The 20211-nt window shown below is 46.9% G+C and overlaps 1 protein-coding gene across 5 annotated transcripts in view; it reads left to right on the forward strand.

Annotated features, from left to right (window-relative positions):
* Nucleotides 1-20211, forward strand: part of LOC137424099 (protein PRRC2C) — a 190575-nt gene that overhangs the window by 150830 nt on the left and 19534 nt on the right. For all 5 annotated transcript variants that reach the window (XM_078774907.1, XM_078774910.1, XM_078774911.1 and 2 more), the window contains exons 26-28: nt 533-634; nt 17728-17911; nt 19408-19520. In XM_078774907.1, coding sequence (XP_078631033.1) covers nt 533-634; nt 17728-17911; nt 19408-19520 — 399 coding nt within the window. The remainder of the gene's footprint in view (nt 1-532; nt 635-17727; nt 17912-19407; nt 19521-20211) is intronic.

The raw sequence follows: 20211 nt of genomic DNA on the forward strand, positions 1-20211 counted from the left end.
GCAGTGTCAGGTAGAAAATATAACACAGTATTGTAGTCTCTTCTTCCTGAACCTTCCCCTTCCCTACCTTTTATCGTCTTCCTCTATACTCCTACCACCCCTCCATCTCCCTCTCATCCTCTTCAATATTCTCTCCCTCATTTTCTCCCTTCTCCTCTCCCATCATCCACCCGCCTCCCTTTCTCAACATGTACCACCTCCTTCCTCCTCTTCTATATATCTCTCTCCTTCTTCCTCCTTTACCATCTCACTCCCCCTCACCATGCCTCCCCTCACCATCCCTCCCCTCACCATCCCTCCTCTCACCATTCCTCCCCTCTCCTTCACTCCCCTCACCATCCCTCCCCTCACCTTCACTCACTCTCGACATCTCACTCCTCCTTCCTTCACATCTCCCTCCTCCTCCTTCCTCGACGTTTCCCTCCTTCTTCCTCCTCGACGTCTCCCTCCATTTCCCTCTTCCATCTTAATTTCCTGCCGCTACTCCTCCTACATCACCATATTCGCCCTTTGATTTCCAACCACCCGTTAGGTTTCTATCCCAGGGAATGCACCTGCAGCTCGGCGGGCGATGCTGCCACAGCCTGGGAACCTGTCGCATTTCTCCCCGGCAACAGTGGACCTCACACTGAAGGTATTTGATGGAACCTGTAAAAAGGAATTTTTAGCTTTCCTGGAATGAAGTTCAGGGGAGCTTATGTGATGGCGCGTCGTCAGTCCTTCTGTCCGTAAACACTTGCAACTTCTTCTCCGAAACTACTGAAGGGATTGTGACCAAGCTTGGCACAAATTATATTTGTTATGTTGTGACTAACGATTTTTTTATTTTTTATTTTTTTATTTTTATTTTTTGTATACAAGATCGAGGCTCGTGAAAGAGCGAACATTAATCACACAGAAAGACAAACCGACACATAAAACATATAACATAGGGAGCGGTAGACAAGATGGGGAGAGAGGGGGAAGGACACAAACACAACATTTGAGAGCAGGGACCGAGAGACATGGAGACATCGAGAGATCTGAGAGAGGGCGAGGGCTTTGGGGGGGGGCGTGGGAAGGGGGCGGTGGGAGAGGTATAAAACATATGGACACTGCCAGGACTTCCAGGAAAGAAGTTGGAATTTCAAACAAGGTGGATCTGGGGTGAATTAGCGGGGGTAGAAAAGATCAAGGTTTTGGATGGGGGAAGATAAGAGATGGTGGTGAACAGCTGTTTTAAAGACCTGGAGGGAGGAGTGGGATTGAAGGGAGTGAGGGAGTTTGTTCCAGAGGCGGGAGAAAAGAGGAATGAAAGAGTGAAGGTGAGCAGAGAGCCGAGATTTCGGCAGTTTAACCATCAGAGGGTTGCTGGCAGATCTTGTGCGACCTGTAGGAATATTTGGGGGACAGAGCACAGAGAGAGCTGGGGGTGCAAGGCCGGAGATGAGTCGGTAGAAGACAGAAAGACCACCTACCTGCCTGCGGTGAGTGAGTGAAAGGCCCTCAGAGATAGCTTCATCGCGGGAGATTCCAATAATTCTGAAAGCTTTGGTTTCAACAGCGTGAAGCCGAGCTAGGTGTGAGGCAGGAGCACCAGCCCATAGGGGAGAACAATATTCCATTGAGCTGCGGATGAAAGCCTTGTATGTGGTGAGGAGCTCAGGTGTGCCGAGGAAGGACTTCGCACGACGGAGGATGCCCAGTCGGCGACTGGCTTTGGAGGCCAGCTTGGAAATGTGGTTTTCCCAAGAAAGATCATGGCAGATAGTGAGACCCAAAATCTTGAGCGACAGAACTTCTTGGAGAGGATTGTTGAGAAAGTAGATGGGAGGGTTGTCCAGTCGATATTTTCGGAGAGACATAGTAAGAGTGTGAGATTTGTCAGGATTGAAAGACATGTTCCACTTGTTTGACCAGTCTGTGATTTTGTCCAGGTCTTCAGAGAGTGAGGAGGCAGCAGACTGCCGATCTGAGGGAAGAGGAATGGAGCGGCAGAGAGTGGAGTCATCAGCAAAGAGATAGAGAGGATTTTCGAGAGAGTCAGAGAGATCATTGATGAAGACCAGAAAAAGCACGGGGCCCAGAACACTGCCTTGGGGAACTCCAGCCTGAACAGGAAGAGGAGATGAGAGAAACCCATTTAGGGCCACACGTTGACGACGACTAGAGAGGAAGTCCGCCAGCCATGCGTGGAGATTTCCATGGATACCAAAGGAGGAGAGTTTGGTGAGCAGAGCGGGGTGCCAGACCGTGTCGAAGGCACGTGATATGTCGAGGGAGACAGCTCTAATTTCCTGTTTGGCATTGAGGACCTCCATCCATTGTTGAGACAGCAGAAGCAGCATGTCCAGAGTAGAGTGACCTGGTCTGAAACCAAATTGATGATCAGAGATCAAGCCATTGGAGAAGAGGAAAGATTTCATATCCGAAGCAATGATGGATTCCATGACTTTGCTGATAATTGGGAGAAGGCTGATTGGTCTGTAGTTGCTAGGATCTGTTTTTGCACCTTTTTTGTGCAAAGCGGTGATGTTGGCTGATTTCCAAGCAGATGGCAGTTGACCTTGAGCAAAAGAGAGGGTGAAGAGAACAGAGAGAGGGTGAGATAGAGCAGCAGAGCAGGATTTTAGGACCCGTGGGCTGATGCCGTCGGGTCCAGTTGCAGAATCAGAGTCGAGGGTTGACAGAAACTTTTCCACCTTGTCAGGAGGAAAGGACACGGAGTCCAGGAGCAGCAGGGTACGACTGGGTATGGTGGGTACAGAGAGGGATGGATTTGGGACGCAAGATTTAGAGGCAAACACAGAGTTGAGGCATTCAGCTTTTTCACGTGCGGAGTCAGCTGTGTAGCCGTTTGAGGTAAGGGAGGGGATGGAGGGGGAACAAACACCAGAAACGGATTTGACCAGACGCCACCAGGATTTGGAAGAGGGAGACAGATAAGAGAGTTCGGTCTTGAGAACGGAGAGATATTGTTTCCTGGCTCTCCTGAGGGTGGACACACACTTGTTTCGGGCTTTGTGAAAGGAAATGAGATTTCCTTCCGTTGGATTTGCTTTCCAGGAGACGAAGGCAAGTTGTTTCTGGGCAACAGCCTCACCACAAGATTCCGTGTACCATGGACGGGAGGAAGGGTATGACAACTGAAGATGAGATGGGATAAATCTGTGCATGAGAGAGAGCAATTTACTTTGGAAGAATTCCCAGGATGAGTTGATGTCAGAGGTGGTAGAGATGGGAGACCAGTCCAGATGATTGATGGCTGCTTGAAGACCGTGCCAGTTGGCCTGAGTGAAATGCCAGACTCGTCGACGCTGAGCAGGCTCCCTGAGGATGGTCAGAGAGATGTCCACTTTAACAAGGACATGATCAGATGATCCGATCGGAGCAGAAGAAGAGCAGCAGACATTTTCAGTGAAGTTAGTCATAACCAAGTCCAGAAGAGAAGATGTTCCGTTGACTGAGATCCGGGTCGGGAAATTGACAGATTGTGTCAGTCCCAGTGAGTCGCAGAAGTCCTTTGCTGAGGAGCCATGGCTGGTGAGAGAGGTACCCACACCCAGCCAACTGGCATGATGACAGTTGAAATCACCACATATGAGGAAGAGAGAGTTGGGATGAGTAGATAGAAGTTGGTCCATATCATCAGACAGCGAGATGTAGATGGAGTCATCACTGTTTGGTGGACGGTACAACACACATATGAACAAGAGGTGGGAGCGAAGGGGAAGCCGTAGCCAGAGGTATTCCTGGGGGTGAGGTGGAGAGAGTGCAGTGCAGGGCGAGTGAGGAAGAGAGTTTTTGATAAAGATAGCAACCCCGCCTCCAGGACGAGGCTCAGGTCTATCATACCGGAGGAGGGAGTAGCCCGGGAGAGATACTATGGAATCAGAGACATCATAAAGGAGGAAAGTTTCTGTTAAGCAGATCACGTCTGGTTTGACAGAAGCAACCTGTATGGAGAGATCAGTAAAGTTTGAACGAAGGCCCCGGATGTTTGAGGTCCATACCGTTAATGAGGAGGAAGGGGGAGCATCAGATACAGAACAGGGGGGAGGAGGGGTAGGGTAAGATGTGGAAGAGGTGGAAGAGGTAGGGAGAGCTGTTGAAGGTGTGTCAGAGATTTCAGAATAGCTCGGAGAAAGGGAAGGATGGGGCGGACAAAAGGTTTGATGGTGATTGGGTGAGCCACAATGAGGTGTTATTTGAGGAGGGGGAAGAGCGAGGCAGAAGGTTGGGGGAGATGGAGGTGAGAGTTTGAAGGGGGAAGAAGCGGGGAGGACGCTTTGAGGAGGGGGAGTGAGAGGGGGGAAATTGAGAAGCAATGAGGGTGGGGAGATTTGAAGGGGAGGGGTGAGGGGGGAGTTTGGGAGGGAAGGGACAAGGGGAGGGATTTGAAAGGGATGGGATATGGGGGAGATTTGGAGGGGAGGGGTGAGGCAGGAGTCTAGGAGGGGAGGGGCGAGGGGGCGTCTTGGCGGGGAGGGGTGAGGGGGTAGTTTAGGAGGGAGGGGGCAAGGGGGGAGATTTGAAAGGGATGGGTGATGGGGAAGATTTGGAGGGGAGGGGTGATGGGGAAGATTTGGAGGGGAGGGGTTATGGGGAAGATTTGGAGGGGAGGGGTGAGATTGGATTTTTGAAAGTGTATGATTTATGGGAAACGAACATTTATTGCAAAATGAGTTTCTTGTGACCTTCGAGTTAAAAATACGTTTAAGGACGCTGGATGGAGGATGGAGTGCAGGAGAGTTTAGGGAATGTAGAAAAAAGGCACTATAGGAGATGGATATTTTTTTTGGGATGAATTGATTTGGTGAGCAAGTCGAAAGCAGCCTTTTAAAGAAGAAGAAGAAAAAGGTGTTATAAAATATGACGGAATACATAACTTGAGGGGAAAGTGTAAACATTGAAGGTTAATGAGTGAAAACTATCTGGGGAAATGGGGGAGAAACACGTGGTCGAAGAACGAACGAACGAATAAGAATGAATAAACGAATGAGAACAGAGAAGGAAATGTTATTTTTTTTTTTTTTTTTTTTTTTTTGGGGAGTTGAGATTTACACAAGGAAGTAGGCTATGGGTGAAAAGCCTGGGAATACAGAGAACGAAAGTTATTGGATCACAAAACGACGGACCGCTGAGAGAAAAACAAAGCCTCAAGGTTGTACAGTGCACACTGTACAAGGCCTCAAGACACGACACGGCAAACAGACGATCAATTTATGAAAGATAAACACCGAGAAACAACCAAAGTTGCACACAATAACTTCACACACCGAAAGATAAATACAGTTTCGACAAAATACAATTGTGAACAGACTTAACTTCGAAAAACGTGGAGACCGTGTGGAGCTTCGAAAATCCCTGCCGCCGTCTCCAAGATCTCGCGAGATCTCCTCAAATTGTTCACGGCATTAAAAAAATCGGGGTCTAAGGGGTTTATTGGGGTCAAAGTGGATCCAGGTTTGACCGCCCCCCCCCCCCCCAGCCGCCATCCCCCCTCCCCCCAAATAAGAATTTGCTTTTTCCTCTGAAACTACACACACTATTTCAATGAATTTTAACCACAACCTTCACCACCCGTGCTGTACCAAAGTTTGTTCACGACATTAAAAAAATGCCCCCCTAGGGGGTCTATTGGAGGGGAGAGGGGAGTTGCCCCTCAAAATAGGTATTTGCTTTCTTCTCAGAAACTACACGCAATTTCGATGAAACGTCACCACAACCTTCATCATCCGTGATGTACCAATGTTCAAGGCAATAGAAAGATTGTTGTCCAAGGAGGTATATGGGGTAGGGGGAGGGGGAGGTTGCCCTCCAAAATGGGTGTTTTTTTGTATACAAGATCGAGGCTCGTGAAAGAGCGAACATTAATCGCACAGAAAGACAAACCGACACATAAAACATATAACGTCGGGAGCGGTAGACAAGATGGGGAGAGAGGGGGAAGGACACAAACACAACATTTGAGAGCAGGGACCGGGAGACATGGAGACATGGAGACATGGAGAGATCTGTGAGAGGGAGAGGGCTTTGGGGAGGGGAGGCATGGGAAGGGGGGGGGGGGGGGGTGGGAGTGGTATAAAACATATGGACACTGCCAGGACTTCCAGGAAAGAAGTTGGAATTTCAAACAAGGTGGATCTGGGGTGAATTAGTGGGGGTAAAAAGATCAAGGTTTTGGATGGGGGAAGATAAGAGATGGTGGTGAACAGCTGTTCTAAAGACCTGGAGGGAGGAGTGGGATTGAAGGGAGTGAGGGAGTTTGTTCCAGGGGCGGGAGAAAAGAGGAATGAAAGAGTGAAGGTGAGCAGAGAGCCGAGATTTCGGCAGTTTAACCATCAGAGGGTTGCTGGCAGATCTTGTGCGACCTGTAGGAATATTTGGGGGACAGAGCACAGAGAGAGCTGGGGGTGCAAGGCTGGAGAGGAGTCGGAAGAAGACAGAAAGACCACCTACCTGCCTGCGGTGAGTGAGTGAAAGGCCCTCAGAGATGGCTTCATCGCAGGAGATTCCAATAATTCTGAAAGCTTTGGTTTCAACAGCGTGAAGCCGAGCTAGGTGTGAGGCAGGAGCACCGGCCCATAGGGGAGAACAGTATTCCATTGAGCTGCGGATGAAGGCCTTGTATGTGGTGAGGAGCTCAGGTGTGCCGAGGAAGGACTTCGCACGACGGAGGATGGCCAGTCGGCAACTGGCTTTGGAGGCCAGCTTGGAAATGTGGTTTTCCCAAGAAAGATCATGGCAGATAGTCAGACCCAAAAGCTTGAGCGACAGAACTTCTTGGAGAGGATTGTTGAGAAAGTAGATGGGAGGGTTGTCCAGTCGATCTTTTCGGAGAGACATAGTAAGAGTGTGAGATTTGTCAGGATTGAAAGACATGTTCCACTTGTTTGACCAGTCTGTGATTTTGTCCAAGTCTTCAGAGAGTGAGGAGGCTGCAGACTGCCGATCTGAGGGAAGAGGAATGGAGCGGCAGAGAGTGGAGTCATCAGCAAAGAGATAGAGAGGATTTTCCAGAGAGTCGGAGAGATCATTGATAAAGACCAGAAAAAGCACAGGGCCCAGAACACTGCCTTGGGGAACTCCAGCCTGAACAGGAAGGGGAGATGAGAGGGCCACACGTTCAGGGCCACACGTTGACTACGACCAGAGAGGAAGTCCGCAAGCCATGCATGGAGATTTCCATGGATACCATAGGAGGAGAGTTTGGTGAGCAGAGCTGGGTGCCAGACCGTATCGAAGGCACGTGATATGTCAAGGGAGACGGCTCTGATTTCCTGTTTGGCATTGAGGACCTCCATCCATTGTTGAGACAGCAGAAGCAGCATGTCCAGAGTAGAGTGACCTGGTCTGAAACCAAATTGATGATCAGAGATCAAGCCATTGGAGAAGAGGAAAGATTTCATATCCGAGGCAATGATGGATTCCATGACTTTGCTGATAATTGGGAGCAGGCTGATTGGTCTGTAGTTGCAAGGATCTGTTTTTGCACCTTTTTTGTGTAAAGCGGTAATGTTTGCTGATTTCCAGGATGCTGGCAGATGACCTTGAGCAAAAGAGAGGGTGAAAAGAACAGAGAGAGGGTGAGATAGAGCGGCAGAGCAGGATTGTAGGACCCATGGGCTGATGCCGTCTGGTCCAGTTGCAGAATCAGAGTCGAGGTTAGACAAAAACTCCTCCACCTTGTCAGGAGAGAATGACACAGAGTCCAGGAGCAGTTGGGTTCGACTGGGAAAGGTGGGAACAGAGAGAGATGGGTTTGGGACTAAAGATTTTGAGGCAAACACAGAGTTGAGGCATTCGGCTTTGTCACGTGCGATGTCAACTGTGTGGCCATTTGAGGTAAGGGAGGGGATGGAGGGGGAACAAACACCAGAAACGGATTTGACCAGACGCCACCAGGATTTGGAGGAAGGAGACAGGTTTGAGAGTTCATTCTTCAGTGTGGAGAGATAGTCCTTCCTGGCACTCCTGAGGGTAGACACACACTTGTTCCGAGCTTGGTGGAAGGAACTGAGATTGCCTTCGGTTGGATTAGCCTTCCAAGAGGCAAAGGCAAGTTGTTTCAGGGCAACTGCCTCACCACAAGATTCAGTGTACCATGGACGGGAGGGAAGGGTAAGACAACTGAAGACGAGATGGGATAAATCTGTGCATGAGAGAGAGCAGTTTGCTTTGGAAGAATTGATGTCAGAGGCAGTGGAGATGGGAGACCAATCCAGACGTTTGATGGCTGCTTGAAGACCGTCCCAGTCGGCCTGAGTGAAATGCCAGACTCGTCGACGCTGAGGAGGCTCTCTGAGAATGGCCAGAGGGATGTCCACTTTGACAAGCACATGATCAGAAGAACCGATTGGAGCAGAAGAAGAGCAGCAGACATTAGCAGGGAAGTTTGTCATAACCAAGTCTAGAAGAGAAGATACTCCATTGGCTGAGATCCGGGTCGGGAAATTGACAGATTGTGTCAATCCCAGTGAGTCACAGAAGTCCTTTGCTGAGGTGCCATGACTGGTGAGAGAGGAACCCACACCCAACCAGCTGGCATGATGACAGTTGAAGTCACCACATATGAGGAAGAGAGAGTTGGGATGAGTGGATAGAAGTTGGTCCATGTTGTCAGACAGTGAAATAAAATGGAGTCATCACTGTTTGGAGGACGGTACAGAACACATATGATCAAAAGGTGGGAGTGGAGAGGAAGCCGTAGCCAGAAGTACTCCTGGGGGTGAGGAGGAGAGAGGGCAGTGCAAGGAGAGTGAGGAAGAGTTTTTGATAAAGATAGCCACCCCACCACCAGGACGAGGCTCAGGTCTATCATACCGGAGGAGGGAGTAACCATGAAGAGCATTGGAATTGGTTTAAAATACCTTTAGTAGTCAGTGTAGTATACTGTTTATTCTACCAGGTGAGCACCAGGGGTATTGCCCCAATGTTTATATTTAGTTAGCATTATTTATTTTGTGCAAAATAGATGGCACCAATTTATCAAATATAAGTCGAAAATAATTATTTGATTAAATAAGCAATCGTTTTGTTGTGTCCAAAAGTGCATTTCACACAAGACGATAAGTATCAGTATTTGCACAATGCCTGTTTGTCTGTTGTGCATTGTCTTATCAATGATGATGAATCACAAAACACATGATGCATCTAGATGGTATTCATAGAATACTTACCCTGTGCAGTCTTGAGGACTTGGTGCAAGCCAACTCTTGTTTTTTTTTTTTAATGGGTTTTTTTTTGATTCAATATGGCTGCCAGACCAGTGATTGATGATGTCACTTTTATCAAACTATATTTCCCATGGGTATTTTGTTTTTTTTTTTTTTGTATACAAGATCGAGGCTCATGTAAGAGCTAACATTAATGACAAAATAACAAACGGACACAAGGCGTAATAAAGGGAGTGGGAGACAAGATTGGGAGGGAGGGGGAAGCACACAAGTACAACAGCAGAGAACAGGGACATCGAGAGATCTGTGGGAGGGAAAGGGCTTTGGGGGGAGGAGGTGCGGGAAGGGGGGTGGGGGTAGGAGAGGTTAAAAAAACACGTGGACACAGCTAGGACTTCCAGGAAAGAAGTCGGTATTTCAGAAAAGTGGATCTGGGGTGAATTAACGGGGGTAGAAAAGATCAAGGTTTTGAATGGGGGAAAATAAGAGATGGTGGTGAACAGCTGTTTTAAAGACATGGAGAGAGAGGAGTGTGATTGAAGAGAGTGAGGGAGTTTGTTCCAGAGGCGGGAGAAAAGAGGAATGAAAGAGTGAAGGTGAGCAGAGAGTCTTGATTTTGGCAGTTTCACCAAAAGAGGGTTGGTGGCAGATCTTGTGTGACCTGTAGGTGTATTTGGGGGACAGAGCACAGACAGGGCTGGGGGGGCTAGGCCAGAGAGGAGTCTGTAGAAGACAGAAAGACCACCAACCTGCCCTGCGGTGAGTGAGTGAAAGGCCCTCAGAGTTAGCTTCATCGCAGGAGATTCCAATGATTCTGAAAGGTTTGGTTTCAACATCGTGAAGCCGAGCTAGGTGTGATGCAGGAGCACCGGCCCAGAGGGGGGAACAGTATTCCATTGAGCTGCGGATGAAAGCCTTGTACGTGGTGAGGAGCTCAGGTGTGCACCAAGGAAGGGCGACTGGCTTTGGGGGCCAGCTTGGAAATGTGGTTTTCCCAGGAAAGATCATGGCAGATTGTGAGACCCAAGAGCTTGAGTGACAGAACTTCTTGGAGAGTATTGTTGAGAAAGTAGATGGGAGGGTTGTCCAGACGGTCTTTTCGGAGAGACATGGTGAGAGTGTGAGATTTGTCAGGATTGAAAGACATGTTCCACTTGTTTGACCAGTCTGTGATTTTATTCAGGTCTGCAGAGAGTGAGGAGGCTGCAGACTGCCGATCTGAGGGAAGAGGAATGGAGCGGCAGAGAGTGGAGTCATCAGCAAAGAGATAGAGAGGATTTTCCAGAGAGTCGGAGAGATCATTGATAAAGACCAGAAAAAGCACAGGGCCCAGAACACTGCCTTGGGGAACTCCAGCCTGAACAGGAAGAGGAGATGAGAGGGCCACACGTTCAGGGCCACACGTTGACTACGACCAGAGAGGAAGTCCGCAAGCCATGCATGGAGATTTCCATGGATACCATAGGAGGAGAGTTTGGTGAGCAGAGCTGGGTGCCAGACCGTATCGAAGGCACGTGATATGTCAAGGGAGACAGTTCTAATTTCCTGTTTGACATTGAGGACCTCCATCCTTTGTTGAGACAGCAGAAGCAGCATGTCCAGAGTAGAGTGACATGGTCTGAATCCAAATTGATGGCCAGAGCCTTTCAATCCTGACAAATCTAACACTCTCACTATGTTTGTCCGAAAAGACCGACTGGACACCCCTCCCATCTACTTTCTGAACAATCCTCTCCAAGAAGTTCTGTCACTCAAGCTTTTGGGTCTCACCATCTGCCATGAACTTTCCTGGGAAAACCACATCTCCAATCTCGCCTCCAAAGCCTGTCGCCGACTGGGCATCCTCTGTCGTGTGAAGTCCTTCCTTGGCACACCTGCGCTCCTCACCTCATACAAGGCTTTCATCCGCAGCTCAATTGAATACTGTTCTCCCCTCTGGGCCGGTGCTCCTGCCTCACACCTAGCTCGGCTTCACGCTGTTGAAACCAAAGCTTTCAGAATCATTGGAAGCTTACTATCTTGATTACTTGACAACATTAATTACTGTGATGAAGCTAACTCCGAAGGCCTTTCACTTACTCACCGCAGGCAGGTCGGTGGGCTTTCTGTCTTCTACCGACTCCTCTCCGGCCTTGCTCCCCCAGCTCTCTCTGGGCTCTGTCCCCCAAATATTCCTGCAGGCTGCACAAGATCTGCCTGCAACCCTCTTCTGGTTAAACTGCCAAAATCAAGACTCTCTGCTCACCTTGTACTCCTTCATTCCTCTTTTCTCCCTCCTCTGGAACAAACTCCCTCACTCTCTTCAATCCCACTCCCCTCCCTCCAGGTCTTTAAAACAGCTGTTCACCACCATCTCTTATCTTTCCCCATCCAAAACCTTGATATTTTCTACCCTCTGCTAATTTCACCCCAGATCCACTTTTTTGAAATATACCAACTTCTTTCCTGGAAGTCCTTGCAGTGTCCTTGTGTTTTATACTTCTCCCACCCCTCCCCCCATCCAATTGAGTACCAGCTTGCTGGGATGAATGATCCCGGTGTGTACCCCAGTTTAGAATAGGTACACCGTATCCCTGCGCATCGTAAGAGGCGACTAAGGGTTGGTGTCAGGAAGGGCATCCGGCCATAAAAAAACATTGCCTCAAACAGGGAACCATGATTGTCATGGGGCCTGCAAGGCCAACCCCCGCTCTAGCTGGGAAAATGGCCTCAAAACGATCATTCATTCATTCCCCTCCCCCCATCCCATGCCTCCTCCCCCCAAACCCTCTCCCTCCCACAGATTTCCCGATGTCCCTGCTCTCAAATGTTGTGTTTGTGCTTCCCCTTCTCTCCCCATCTTGTCTACCGCTCCCCTTATTATATGTTTTGTGTCTCTGTTTGATTTTTTGTGTGATAAATGTTGGCTCTTTCACGAGCCTCGATCCTGTATACGAAAAAAAAGAAAAAAAAAAGAGATCAAGCCATGCGAGAAGAGGAAGGATTTGATATCCGAAGCAATGATGGATTCCATGACTTTGCTGATAATTGGGATCAGGCTGATTGGTCTGCAGTTGCAAGGATCTGTTTTTGCACCTTTTTATGTAAAGTGGTAATGTTGGCCGATTTCCAAGCTGATGTCAGATGACCTGTGAGCAAAATAGAGGGTGAAGAGAACAGAAAGAAGGTGTGTGAAAGAGCGGCAGAGCAGAATTGTAGGACCCGTGGGCTGATGCCATCTGGTCCAGTTGCAGAATCAGAGTCGAGGATTGACAGAAACGTCTCCACATTGTCAGGAGAGGACACAGAGTCCAGGAGCGACTGAGAGAGGGAGGGAGAGAGAGAGAGAGAGAGAGAGAGAGAGAGAAAGAGAAAAAGAGAGAGAAAAAGAGAGAAAAAAAGTGAATGAATGAATGAGAAAGAGAATTGGACCTTTTTTTTCTTTTCTTTTTTGCTCTTTCGGAAATGGAACAAACTACTAGAAAGAGAAAATATTTTTCTGTGAAAGATATGCTTCACACACTTGACGCGATCAAGACGAAAAGTCAAACTCAAGTTGCACGAGACCTCGGGATACCGGAATGAAACACTTCGTGGCTGGAAATCTCGAGAAGAAAAGTTACGTGCGTCACTTTGCAAAGTTGAAGAAGAAGCAGGACTAACAGCTAAACGCCTGAAGACAGCCAAAGATGTCAGCCTCGATGACTCCCTGTACGAGTGGTTTGTTCAAGCTCACTCAGAAGGCCTTCCAATGTCTGAATGGAGCAAAGAAGAGCTACACCAGTGGCACTCTGCCGACGACGAATGCCCAACATATGAGCACCTGACGGACGCCGAGATAGTCCGCAACGTAACTATAGCACCGGCGGAGGCAAGTGTACCGGTTCTCGAGCCACAAGAATATGATAATGAAGAGCCCCCACCCCCAAAAGCGTCTGAAGCCATTGAGCACCTCAAGGTGTTCAATTGGCTGGAGACCCAGGAGGTGGACCACATAAAAATCCTTCAACTCAGAAGTATTCTAGATTTCGCTTGCAGCCAGCCACATGCTACGTTCAAGCAAGGAACACTCAATCACTTTTTAAGAAATAAACTGTAAATGATGATTGATAATATTCTTGAATGTTTTTATTTGTTGTTTTAGGATGTTTTAGGATGTTAGGTCAACATTGGGTCAGTTTGAACGCTGATTTTCTTGAACCCCGATTTAGCGTGACCCCGCTTTTTTCGCGATGACATTTTATGGACCTCAACGATCGCGTTAAAACTGGGCCACACTGTATATAGATATATAGATATATAGATATATAGATATATAGAGATTGGTTTGGGACACAATATTTTGAGGCAAACACAGAGTTGAGGCATTCAGCTTTTTCACGTGCGGTGTCAGTTGTGTCGCCGTTTGAGGTAAGGGAGGGGATGGAGGGGGAACAAACACCAGAAACGGATTTGACAAGACACCATCAGGATTTGTTAGAGGGAGACAGATAAGAGAGTTCACTCTTGAGAGTAGAGAGATAGTGTTTCCTGGCCCTCCTGAGGGTAGACACACACTTGTTCCGGGCTTTGTGAACGGAAATGAGATTGCCTTCTGTTGGATTTGCCTTCCAGGAGGCGAAGGCAAGTTGTTTCAGGGCAACTGCCTCACCACAATATTCTGTGTACCATGGACGGGAGGAAGGGTATGACAACTGAAGACAGGATGGGATAAATCTGTGCATGAGAGAGAGCAATTTACTTTGGAAGAATTCCCAGGATGAGTTTGTCAGAGGCACAGGAGATGGGAGACCAGTCCAGATGATTTATGGCTGCTTGAAGACCGTGCCAGTTGGCCTGAGTCAAGAGAAGATGCTCTGTTGACTGATATCCAGGTTGGGAAATTGACACTGTGTCAGTCCCAGTGAGTCACAGAAGGCCTTTGCTGAGGTGCCATGGCTGGTGAGAGAGGTACCCACACCCAGCCAGCTGGCATGATGACAGTTGAAATCAACACATATGAGGAAGAGAGTTGGGATGAGTAGATAGAAGTTGGTCCATCTTATTAGCCAGCGAGATGTAGATGGAGTCATCACTGTTTGGAGGACGGGACAAAACACATATGAACAAAAGGTGGGAGCGAAGGGGAAGCCGTAGCCAAAGGTATTCCTGGTGGTGAGGTGGACAGAGGGCAGTGCAGGGAGAGTGAGGAAGAGGTTTTGATAAAGATAGCAACCCCACCTCCAGGACGAGGCTCAGGTCTATCATTCCGGAGGATGGAGTAACCAGGGAGAGATATTAAGGAATCAGAGACATCATGAAATAGGAAAGTTTCTGTTCAGCAGATCAAGTCTGGTTTGTCAGAAGCAACCTGTCTGGAGAGATCAATCAGGTTTGAGCGAAGGCTCCGGATGCTTGAGGTCCATACCATTAAGGAAGAGGAAGGGGGAGCACCGGATACAGGACATTGGAGGGGAGAGGTAGGGTAAGATGAGGAAGAGGAGGTAGGGAGAGCTGTTGATAGTGTGTCAGAGATTTCAGAAGAGCTAGGAGAAAGGGAAGGATGAGAACGACAAAAGGTTTGATGGTGATTGGATGAGGAACAGTGAGGTTTTGTTAGAGGGGGGGGGGGGGGGGAGGGGCAGAGCAAGGAAGAAGGTTGGAGGAGATGGAGGTACGAGTTGGAAGGGAGAGGAAGTGGGGAGGACGCTTTGAGCAGGAGGGGTTAGAGGGGAGAATTAGAGGGGAAAAAAAAAAAAAAAAAAGGGGAGGGTGGGGAGATTTGAAGGGGAGGGGGAGGGAGGAGTTTTGAAATGGAGGGGTGAGGGGGGAATTTCGGAGGTGAGGGGGAGTTTGGGAAGGGAGGAGTGCAGGAGGAGTTTAGGAGGAGAGCGGAGTTTAGGAGGGGAGGGCAGTTTAGGAGGGGAGGGGAGGAGTGAGGGGGGAGTTTAGGAGGGGAGGGGTGAGGGGGGGGGAGAGTTTAGGAGGGGAGGGGCATGGTGGGAGATTTGAAAGGGAGGGGTGATGGGGGAGTTTAGGAGGGGAGGATGAGTTTGGATTTTCGAAAGTGTTGGACGATTAATAGAAAACGAACATTTATTGCAAAATGAGTTTCTTGTGATTTTTTTGAGTCAGAGATCCATTTAAAAACGTTGCAGATGGGGTGAATGCAGGTGAGTTTAAGGAATGTAGGAAGGAAGAACTGTAAGAGATTGAAATTTTATTTAAAATGAAGAGATTTGGTGAGCAAATCGAAAACAACCTTCTAAAGAAGAAGAAAAGTGTGTTATAATGTACAACAGAATACAACACTTCAGTGGAAAGTTTAAACATTTTAAAACTAAACCGTGAAAATTATCTGGGGGAATTCCCTAAATGAGGGCATGAAGGATTCCTAAGGGGGATTAAGGATTCCAGCACAGGTTCAGAAGCAGGAACAGAAGAATAGGAGATTGACAGAAAGGAGAGTAGAGAACGAAGGAACAGGGAGGTGTATAAGCAAATATGTTAGTTTTGGAGGTGAGGCCTACTTTTTTAATTCTTCGTTATGTTTTTCTTGAAGGTTAGGTGAAAGTGGATCAGAGGAAGGAGGATAAAGTTGAAGTATGGTGAGAACTGGAATTGGAAAGGTGTCGGCTGGAGAGGATTGAGTTATGAAGGAAGGAGAGAAAAAAAAAGGGTGGGGCGAAACGTGGTCGAAGAACGAACGAACACAGGGAGAGAATTAAATTATATATATATTATTTTTTTTGAATTAAGACTTTAAACAAAGGGTAAGATGTTCCGGGAAGTATGGGGTGAAAAGAAAGACTGGAAAAACAGTGAGAGAACCAAAGTAAATGGACTACAAACGACCGCCGAGAGGAGACAACAAACCCTCGAAGCCTGGAAAACCAGGCCTGAAAAACGCGACAGGAACCAACCGACAATTATGCACAGGTATGCACGATTTACACTGATATCTAACTGGAAACACACAGCTGGCACTCACACCGTAAAATAAAAATAGTTTTGACAAAAATACAAATGGGAAAAATTCTTAACTTTGGTGGTGTGGAGAGCTTGGATAAACACATTACTTTGCCGGCAAAGGTGTAAGGTTAAGTTAAAGTTGATCAATTGGTTAAAGATTTGCATTGATCGGTTAAGCAGTTTAAGATGAGAATATTTTCAAAGATTTTTGCTTGGATCCAATATGGCTGCCAGACCACGTGACATATGTCATTTTTTTATCAACCTTTATTTTGGCTGTGACATGAAATTTATCCTTCAGTTGTTTGTCTTGACTGTGATGCAGACTATATAGGTAAGGAAACATAGGTTGCAACATGATCTGGATAGTATGGATCTACTAAATCCAAAAAAGTGCCAGTTCTAGTTTTTTTTCTCAGCAACTGTTGGTCTGATGGGCACTAAATTTTCACCATAGGAATGTCTCCTCATGTAGAATATTTTAATGATAATCATGATGTCATAGGTCATGTGGTACAGGCGCCATCTTGGAAAAACCGAAAAACGTTGCACCTCTATATCTCCAAAACTGCTGCATGGAAAAAAAATGAAACATGGCTCATTGTAAAGAACTCCATATGGGGAGTAGGTGTTGTTAACGACATCATTGGTGCCATAATTATGACATCATAATTCGACAGGGACAACGCTTAGTGTGATCAGTTTGAAATGTATTGAGCGTGATCTATGCAACAATTATATTTGAGAATATATATTTATGATGTCATCGCTCACGTGGTCTGGCAGCCATATTGGATCAAAGAAAAAAAAATGTTCAAAAACAGAAGAGTTGGCTTGCAACAAGTTGACTGCGCAGGGTAAGTATTCTATGAATACCGTCTAGTTGTATAATGATATTGCATGGGGCACCTTGAACCTGCACATGGGTGGGGCAGGTTGAACCATGGTTCAAAGTGCCCCACCAAAATGAAATGTATATTTCTTACCATGAAGATTTGTTTTTGCAATGGTTCCCCAAATGGGGGCCCACAAATTTGTTTGGCACCAGGCCCACTAAAGGTTAATCAGGCCCTGGGTGTACAAGTGATATTAAATTCTAGATCGGCGGATTGATGAAGCTGTGGCCTGCTGCTCGTGGGAAAGACGATTGTGAAATACTCCACAAAGACTAAAAGGGTGAGGGGAAGTGCTTCTTGAGCATTGGGGAAATCCAGGCTCCACTAGGAGAGGGGAGGGTTCCCTTGATAGTAACGAGTTGACTACACGAGTGAAGGAGGTCCAAGCCATGAATGAGACCTTGAATGCCAGAGGTGGTGAGATTAGCATGCAGAACAGATCCCAAGTTGTCAAATCCCCGAGATATGTCCAGGGAGGAGATGGTCCTGATCTCTCCTGTTTATGATTTCGGGCCTCTGACCATTGTTGCGAGAGAAGTAGCAGCATGTCAAACTCTCATTGCTGTAGTTCCAGCACTTTAAAATAGTTAATTGTTTTGGGTAACTACAATTAAATTAAACTATTTTTGTGCTTTCTCATTGGATTTCAGCTATTAATTATTGTTTGGATGTTGGCGTTGTGCTTTTTGGTCTCTACAAAGTTCTTTATTTTTTTTCCAAAGTCCTCTATTTTTGTTCTGCAGATGGAGTCTGCCCGGAAGGCCTGGGAGAACTCTCCCAGCATTCAAGAGAAAGGGTCACCCAACAGCTGCAGTACTCCGCCACTCTCAGCTTGTGGGCCCCCCATTACAGATGCCTACAGTTCCTTTTCTACTTCCATCACTCCCATTCTTGTACCGTCCATGACTCCAGCATCCTCTCTTCAAGGTACGTGCAGTATGTTTCTAACTGATTAAATCAGGAAAACTGAATATTGCAAATTGATCATTTTAGCCCACCAGGACTTTAGTCCGGTAAACTTGTGTGATCGAGCAGTGTCTATAGGTAAGTCAGTCAGTCAGTCAGTCCGTCAGTGTGAGTGAGTCTGTAAACACTTCAGTCATTATCGCTTGAACTAAACACACAATTTTGATGAAACTTGGCCACGAGCTTCATATCTGATGCCTAAAGAAGGTGGATTGACTGCATCAAATCTGTGCTCATTAACTGGTTGAAATTGGGCCTAAAATGCTAAAAAACGGCCTAACCTGCAGGGGGTGCCAAAACCATGACTTGTAACCTGTAAAAACATGACCTGTAACCTGTAAAAACATGACCTGTAAACATGTATTGCTGTAATCAGCATTGAGAGGGTTTCCATTCAACCAATCACATGACCAAATTCAGCACATTAACAACATTTCGATATTTCATGTCATTGACTTGCTCGTGATCCAGGTGAGCTTTGGGACCCACGTCCTCTTTTTAGCTCACCTGGAACGAAGTTCTGGGGAGCTTATGCGATGGCACGTCATCAGTCCGTCAGTCCGTAAACACTTGCAAATTCTTCTCTGAAACCGCTGATTGGATCGTGACCAAATTTGGCACACATGATATTTGTTGTGTTGTGACTAAGGTTTTTTCACGGCATTAAAATAAATTGGTGTCTAAGGGGGTCTACCAGGGGTCAAAGTGGATCCAGGTTTGACACCCCAAAATAGGAATTCGCTTTTTCCTCTGAAACTACACACAATATTTCGATGAAACTTGATCACAACCTTCATCACCCGTGATGTACCGAAGTTTGTTCACGGAACTAAGAAAATCGAGTCCTGAGAGAGTCTACTGTGGGAGTGGGAGTGGGAGTGGGAGTGGGGGTGGGGGTGAGGGGGGATGGTTTACCCCCAAAATAGGTATTTGCTTTCATCTCAGAAACCACACATGCAATTCTGATGAAACTTGACCACAACCTTCATCACCCAAGTTGTGCCAAAGTTTATTCACAGCATTAAAAAAATATGGGCCCTAGAGAGGGTCTACGGGGGGGGGGGGGGGTGTTGCTCCCAAACCCCCCGCCACCCCATCCTCCAAAGTAGGTTTTTGCTCTTCTCTCTGAAACTACATGCATAATCTCAATGTAACTTGACCATTAATCGCCCGTGGTGTACCAGTGTTTGTTCAAGGCTTTATAAAAATTGGGGTCTGAGGAGGTATATGGGGTTGTGGGTGGGAAGGAGGGTGTTGCCCCCCAAAATAGGTATTTTTTTTTGGTTTGTTTAAAGTCTTATATGTTGGTATTATTCTACATTCCTGCCCTGTCTTCTAGCAACCATTGAAATTGGTTTAAAATACCTTTAGTCAGTGCAGTATACTGTTTATTCTACCAGGTGAGCACCAGGGGTATTGCCCCAATTTTTATTAATGTGCTTATTCCTCTTGTGTAGGACCAGCAGGACAATTGCCAGCTTTCTACGTGAATGTCGGACACCTCTTTTCGGCACAACCACGTTTGCCGCAATCGCTGCCCCCACCAAGTTATCAAGCCAGCCTCTCACAGGTTTACCATAGTTTGGCGTTTATGTTGATACTAAATACAAACATTTTTCTATTGTTGGCACACCATGCACGAAGCAACTATAAAGATGTTGCTTCGGGATTTATTTTGTTTCCATTCAAGTGATGGGCCCTGCTGTTTTTAGTCGTTCGAGGCGTTGGAGTTTCGTGACGAAATACCTGGAACTTTTTATTGAAGGGAAATGCATACCCTATTGCGTTCCACTGTTACGAAGATTAATCATAAAGATGCTTGCTTTAAAAGCCCATCTTTCTTGGATTGAAGAAGTGGGAATGGAAGCTTAATGTGGCCGTTTCAACGGTAACATTTATTATTCTACGGCAGCAGGAACCATTTAGGACACGGAAGAAGCGCACAAACTATATTATAGTAAAGTTGCATGGAAGGGGTGAGAAGGGGGCAGCAGGGGGATCTTGTGGCACCGGGCATTAGCTTGTGCTGTTGTTCTGACAAAGGTGATGCATGAAACGTCAGTCTTACTTTGTTTCCCATGACGGTGAGCCTTGATTCCTTTAACTTTCTATTCACAAAACGTAACTTTTCAATATTCTCGTATTCCTCTGACTTTACCTATCGAATAAATTCTAGTCTCGTATTCATTCCCCTGACCATGATCAAAACGTGTGGTCTGTTTCTTATGCATTTTTTTTGTTGGTGGAAAACATTTCTGGTG

This window comes from Myxine glutinosa, chromosome 3 (genome assembly GCF_964187855.1).
Source record: "Myxine glutinosa chromosome 3, kmMyxGlut1.1, whole genome shotgun sequence".
Classification (NCBI taxonomy): Eukaryota; Metazoa; Chordata; class Myxini; order Myxiniformes; family Myxinidae; genus Myxine; species Myxine glutinosa.